Here is a 6,900-nt window from a genome sequence, read left to right on the forward strand (position 1 = left end):
TCTGCCACACGGAGCACTTAAAATAGCGCCGGAGCCCTTTGAATCCACAAACTAATTTACTGTTGATGCTTCGTCTTATGCACCCCACCTCCCTCCCTCCCTCCCTCCCTCATTTCCTATCCTATTTAAAATGCATTTTCTGCACATTTTTATTTCATTTTGAAATCTCTCGTGCCTCTGTGCCTGAGTGAAGGCTGGTGTCAGAGCACGTTGAGAATGCCAAGAAGCCAAGTGAAGTGAAGGTGTACGTGCGCTCTATCCTGCGGCTTTGGTGCTCCTGCACCGCTGTGTCGCTGTACTGACTTCTGCCACGTCGTGTCAGGTCCCTGCTCCCGGGGGAGCCCCTGCCTCGCCCCACTGCCAGCCTTGGGGCCCCGGAGGCATGTTCTCTGAATACTAACTATCATCTTAAGCTTTCCAAGGCGATCAAAGCAGAAGTTTGTGTTTCTGTGAAGTGCAAAGAAAAGGCCCTTGTTCGATTGAGAGAGTTCCTTTTATTAAACAGTGGATTTTTTTTTTGGAAGGGAAGGTAAAAATAACTAAATATGAATATATCCATACAAGCTTTTGTGAAGCCACAGGGGAGTATCATCCTTTTTCAGTGTGTCGAGCTCAGGCTCACAGTGGTCTTCTGGGGCCAGAGGGATTTCTGATGTTCTTTCCTCCTAAGCTCTTAATAACTTAATCAAATTAATTAATCACTTATCTGGACTAGTTTCATAACCGTCCCAGGTGATGGGTTTAGCAGGTCAGTGACATGTGGCCCTGGAAGACTGCATCTCAACAGCACTGCTGCTTTCGCCTCCTGACCCGGGCCCGTGTCTCCCGACTCCACAGGTGTTTGTGAAGTGTCACTTCGACTATGACCCTGCCCACGACAACCTGATCCCCTGCAAGGAGGCGGGGCTGAAGTTCAGCAGCGGCGACATCCTGCAGATCGTCAACCAGGAGGACCTCAACTGGTGGCAGGTGGGAACCGTGCTCCGGCCTTGAGCGGTTTTCGAGTGCATGTCTGGGTGTTTGTGCATCGAGTGTGTGGGCAAGGTGCTCTCAACTGTTGCTGGTGTGGTTCTCTGTCCTGACGGATCTTTCTGTCCTGACAACCCCTTTTTGTAATGTAACTCTTGTTTTAATAACTTATAATGAACTGTTGCTTCTCTGAAGTGCTGTGCTGTATCCAATCTTAAAGGCCTGTGTGATGTGTTGTGTCTTGGCAGGCCTGTCATGTGGAAGGGGGCAGTGCCGGCCTGATCCCTAGCCAGCTGCTGGAGGAGAAGAGGAAGGCCTTTGTCAAGAGGGACCTGGAACTGGCTGCAGTGGGTGAGGAGCTGCTCTTCCTTGGGGCTACGTGGATTGGGTGCATTGTTCAAATTCAAACCGAATTTCTGACCTCAGTAGTATCCTGTGCCACCCTCTCATAGCGGGTGACGAACTGGTACAGCTTGTTTATTTATATTAGTGGTTATGTTTTGTTTTGTTCTGTTAGTCAGCTGTTCCCTCCCCAGACAGGACGGCCTCTTGCAGGGATTGTGAACCCAGTGCCAGCTCTCACGCTGCGGCTCTCCTGGCGAACTCCCCATTTATCAGATCTTGTGGGTGCTGTCGGCGGCACAAGGCGCAACTGGAAGGAGTTTACTTGTACTCTCACTTCCGCGTCACTCCCACCAGTCTTGTGAATCTGTAACTAAGGCTGACTGCGTGCCTTATTATAGCTGATCCTCGAAATTACCCAACAATAGCAGGTCAATAGCAACAGACCTGCCACTGCATTAAAGTGAGAAAGTGTTTGTGTAGGAAGAACTGCCAGCCGGAGCCGAGGCCATGACAAGACATGCCAATGTATTGATTTGTGTATTTCGTTTTATACTGTATTCTGTCAGACCTAACCAGCTCCGATGCTGGCATGAGAACAGAATGTTTTGATTGACCGCCACCTCTCCAATCTTGAACAAAACCGCCCTGATGCTTTGAGCCCTACAATGCCTTCAGACTGTCTGCAAAATATATTCTATGCTAAATGGGGTAAACTGTCAAGCATTTGAAGAGGCCGTCGCCATCGGTTGATTTTTCACGAGCTCCGTGGGTTCATTTTTCTCTTCCTCTTCTCCTTTTCTTTTGACAGAACATTCAGCCGCCTTTCATCCATATTGTATCCACTTCAAACACTCTCCTTCAAAGCCCTTGCTTGTCTCTCGCGCTCTGACACAGCAGCTGGGCCTCCTATGTGCAAGGAATTGTTGATTTCCCCTTCTGCTCTTGCAGATTGTTACTCTGATGAGCTACTGACACCTAGAGGCTCCACTCACACACTGCAAGGGCATGCTGGAAGTAGTTTGCAAGAATATCCAACAACCCTACCAAGGGACAGTAGAAAGATCAGCATTTACATGTAACAGTAGAGCAAGCAAGCATGGAAACCCGAGCTTAGAAACGTGATTGCTCAGCATATACAATGAAAGTTGTATGTATGATAATGGAGTGCATTATGAATGGTGGCTCACGCAGCTTCTGTGTCAACTGATTGGTGGTTTTCTTCTGGTTCGGTGTCTGACCTGCATCCCGCTGTCTCTGTCTTGCTGTCTGTCCTGGCCAGGTGCGCTGTGCGGGGGCATCAGCGGCAAGAAGAAGAAGAAGATGATGTACCTGACAACGAAGAATGCAGGTATGTGTGCAGTGCTGTGGGGGTGCCGCCGGGCCCGGGAGTGTCACATGCATGATGATCCTCACGTGGGATGTCATAAAATAGAATGAGATGACCGTTATTCACCGTTATTACCGTGTTTTGCTTGGAATAGCACCAGAGAAAACCATTTAAAAGAAAGAGTTCCCAGATATGTGGGATTATAAAGCAGTTTCCTTGATTTAGTTTCTTAATACAATATAATGTTGGCTTTTACTGCTCAAACCACCAGCCAACGCCAAAACATTTCTTACACATAATTACACAAAATAAATGTACCATACACAATTCTCATACACAATACGTACACACTTCTGCCTGCTGTTTCCAAGCAAAATACAATGTGTGTGGCCTACGGGTGATTATTCAGGTACACAATACACGCCAGGTGGTTTTAGACGCTGTGTGACTGTGTGAGGCTGTATGTGTGTGTCTGGCTGTTGTGCAGTCTCTGGTTACCGTTCCCCGTCTCCCCCTCTGCTGCCTAGAGTTTGATCGCCACGAGTTGCTCATTTACGAGGAGGTGGCTAAGATGCCACCCTTCAGGAGGAAGACGCTGGTTTTGATCGGGGCGCAGGGAGTGGGCCGGCGCAGCCTGAAGAACAAACTCATGCTTTCTGACCCAACCCGATACAGTACTACCATCCCCTGTGAGTACAGAACAGCACAGTACAGCACAGTACAGCACACTACCATACCAAAAAACAGGCCCATGCATTGCCAATAATCAGGGGCATCGCTATACCCTATTTAGGGGGCTTCAGCCGAAAAAAAACTCCGTCTGCACCCCCCCCAGTATCCTGGACACCATTTCTTCAGCCAGTCCCCATTGTCTAATAATTCTTTATATAATAGAGCACAGTCCCCAGCATAGCCTTTCCCTGCCCCCCTTTCAATCACTCTTCTGTCTCCTCGCTTTCCTCTTTCCATCTCTCCCTCTGTCTGTCCCTCTCCTCACTCCCCTCCCTCCCCACAGACACATCCCGGAAGCCCAAGGAGGATGAGAAGGACGGGCAGATGTACCTGTTCGTGTCGCGTTCTGAGATGGAGCAGGACATCAAGAACGGGCGCTACCTGGAGCACGGAGAATACGACGGCAACCTGTATGGCACCAAGATCAACTCCATCCACGAGGTGGTGGAGGCTGGCAAGATCTGCATCCTGGATGTCAACCCCCAGGTGTGACCCGCTGCCCCCCATCACCACAACAAAGATGAGAGGGGAAACAAACAACGAGGAAACCACAAAGCAGGCAGCACTGCAACACAAAGAGTTTGTGGATCAGTACTACTAGTACATACTCCACCTAATACATACTTTTACTATTAAGACTTACTACTACCTCTAACTACAGAACTACTACCAATACCTATACCAATTCATCTATATAACCTTTAAACACAAGAGATCCACAAAACTCTTAACAAGTATGAAGGGACCCCATACATTCCCTCCCTCTGCACCAACAGAGATATAATTGTTTTTCTCTTGCCCAGGCGCTGAAGGTACTGCGGACATCTGAGTTCCTGCCCTACGTGGTTTTCATCGAGGCGCCCGACTTGGAGCTTCTCCGGGCCATGAACAAGTCAGCCATCGAGGCTGGAGTGGTGACCAAGCAGCTAACGGTAGGCCACCCCCTCTCGCCTGACTGATACCTCCGCTTTGTGCCATCTTGGCCAATCGGGTGCCTGGCCCAGCAGTCGTGGTTGGTGTCGTGTCCTGTTCTGCAGTGGTGATGTGTTGTGTGTTATTGGTGATGATGCCATGGCCACTGACCCCTGCTGTCCCTCCTCTCCCCACCAGGAGGCGGAGCTGAAGAGAACCCTGGACGAGAGCGGACGGATCCAGCGCGCCTACAGCCACTACTTCGACCTCACCATTGTCAACGACAACCTGGAGGGGGCCTTCCGTGGCCTGCGGGCAGCGCTGGAGAGACTGAGCGCTGAGCCCCAGTGGGTTCCCGTCAGTTGGGTCTTCTAAGCTAGCTCTGAGCCAGGCGGAGTGGGGGTGGAGGGGCTAAGATAGGTAGGGGTTGTAAAGTCCTGGTCAAAAAGAGCAAGACCCACTGGGGAACCAAGCATCAACAGAATGGCGAGGCGGTCCCTGTGCCAGAGAGGTGGACGTTCACGAGCTCTGATCCAATTAGACCGCAGTGGTCCCTTCAGCACGCGCTTCCTCCCGCCAACTGGACCCTCTCTTTGTCTCATTGTCACCGCAGCTCAGTGCAGGACTGAGCGAGCAGCACTGTACTGACAGGAGTTGACGGCCTCAACCACCTGTCCCTCAGCCACCGTCACACTGGCCCTCCCTTGGACTTTTGTACAAAATCCCTTTTTCAGACCTACTAGTTTTTATCGTATTTTTAACTTTGTAACCAGAACAAGAAAACAAACAAACAAAAAAAGGAGTTCTCTGTAGCCGTGTCTTGCGGGAGGCGTATCTAAGCTAGGAAGACGTGAGCGTGTGTGAGTGTGTGTGAGCGTGTGTGAGCATGTGAGAACGTGTGTGTGGCTCGGCACAGGTGTGTGTGTGTGGCCTGTCTACGGAGAGTGAGTTTACCCAGCACTCTCCTCCTTTCATCTCCCTGAGGCCGAGCGAGCAACGTCACATCGGTAACGTTTACAAGACCTTCAATAACAACTGTTAGTTAGTTTGACTTTCTAAATGGGATAGAATAAATAAAAATAGAAGCTGACTATATATTAGGGCTTGTGTTTTGGTTTTGGTCGTTTGTTTTTTGAAGAAGAAACAGAGACTGTGGCTGATCAATATATACAAAAACGAGATGACTAGTTTTTTTGTTTAGCTGTACCTACCTCATAGGCTGCTTAGATTTTGGTAGTGCGGTTTTAGTGTGATGGTAACTTTGCCCACATTTTCTTTGGACGTATCCCATGTTGCTGTCCAATCTATACAGTTTATAAAGAGATTTCTGCCCCATGTGCTTGCACAGGACTTGGATCAGAAAAGTCATGGTTTAATTTAAGCAAAGGCATAGTTGGTGCAGCTGTTGGTGTCCAGAACAATATTAACAATGCCCTTTTCTCTGCATTACAACCCCACCCCCCCCTCTCTCTCTCTCTCTCTCTCTCATTCTCTAGATTAATCTTTCTCTCATGCAAATCTCTCTATTTTTATCAGATACATCCTGCCATTTTTAAGTGACTTCTCCAGATTTCAGACACTGAACTCTTGCAACTGTGATTTAGGTTGGTTTTTTTACGATGTTGCAAAAAAAAAAGACAAAAAAAAAATGTTACTCTTATTCCACTCATTTGACAGTAGATAGGAATACAAATCATAAAGTTTTATAAATATCAAGGGTAGATCGAACGCTACTACATAGATTATGTGAGAGAGAAACGTGTGTGAGTGTATGTTTGTCTGTAGTACCTACTGATTAGAAAATATACTTCCCAGACATTTGCAAATTTTGATTACTGATCAAATTGTATTTGATTTGACCTTCTGAAGTCTTGAATTTATTTATTTGTATTTCATTTTTTTTTTTTTTTTCACATTGCAAGCTCAGAATACCTACAATCTGTGTGTGCCACCCTCTGGAAAAGGGTGTGGGTGCAGGCTTATGGCAGTGGCACCTCAGCCAGTACCACTAGGCCACAGTGCTCCTCTATTGGGAAGTACCACCGCAGCGTTGTGTTTTGGATGTTATCATGTCTAGAGTGCAGTGATTCTGTGTCAGCAGTAGTGAAAATTGTTAACAGTTTGAACTGCAGAAAGAGACCTGTGATATTTTAAACCTTCTTTTTCTTTTTATGATTATTTGATTTGATTCACTATTTATTTATTATTATTATTGGATTTTTCTATCTTTTTAATGTAAAAAAAAAAGAAATGTATTGACTAGAAGCAAATACTCTCGTGGTGCTCTGATTGCAATATAGGTGTGGTTTTAGGACAGCAAAAAATACTGTGTATATTCATGATGTTAAGAAAAGTCTATTAAAAATGTATGATCACGGGATCTCGCTTGTTTTTTCATGTTTCCTGTCCTCCTTGTCCCAACAATCGGTCTGCAGAGCTGACCAGGACAGATCCTGCCTCTCTGAAGACACCTCCCCTTTGCGGGGTCAGCAAATGTCAATCCACCCAGATTGCAGCCGAGACACTCACACTAACACGGCTGAGGTAAAGACGATGTTCATGCCCCCTCCAGCACCTGCACTGCCTAGATGCTTTTTTCACACGCTGCATACAGC

The 6,900-nt window shown here is 47.4% G+C and overlaps 1 protein-coding gene across 1 annotated transcript in view; it reads left to right on the forward strand.

The window, feature by feature from the left end:
• The window catches only part of mpp2b (MAGUK p55 scaffold protein 2b), a 41,778-nt gene extending 35,113 nt beyond the window's left edge, over positions 1-6,665 (forward strand). The window contains exons 7-13 of the mRNA XM_066698773.1: positions 838-969; positions 1,218-1,320; positions 2,594-2,662; positions 3,169-3,330; positions 3,657-3,859; positions 4,177-4,305; positions 4,484-6,665. Of these exons, the coding sequence (XP_066554870.1) occupies positions 838-969; positions 1,218-1,320; positions 2,594-2,662; positions 3,169-3,330; positions 3,657-3,859; positions 4,177-4,305; positions 4,484-4,660 (975 nt within the window). The 3' untranslated portion in view covers positions 4,661-6,665. The remainder of the gene's footprint in view (positions 1-837; positions 970-1,217; positions 1,321-2,593; positions 2,663-3,168; positions 3,331-3,656; positions 3,860-4,176; positions 4,306-4,483) is intronic.
• Positions 6,666-6,900: the final 235 nt, after the last annotated feature.

This window comes from Amia ocellicauda, chromosome 3, assembly GCF_036373705.1.
Source record: "Amia ocellicauda isolate fAmiCal2 chromosome 3, fAmiCal2.hap1, whole genome shotgun sequence".
Classification (NCBI taxonomy): domain Eukaryota; kingdom Metazoa; phylum Chordata; class Actinopteri; order Amiiformes; family Amiidae; genus Amia; species Amia ocellicauda.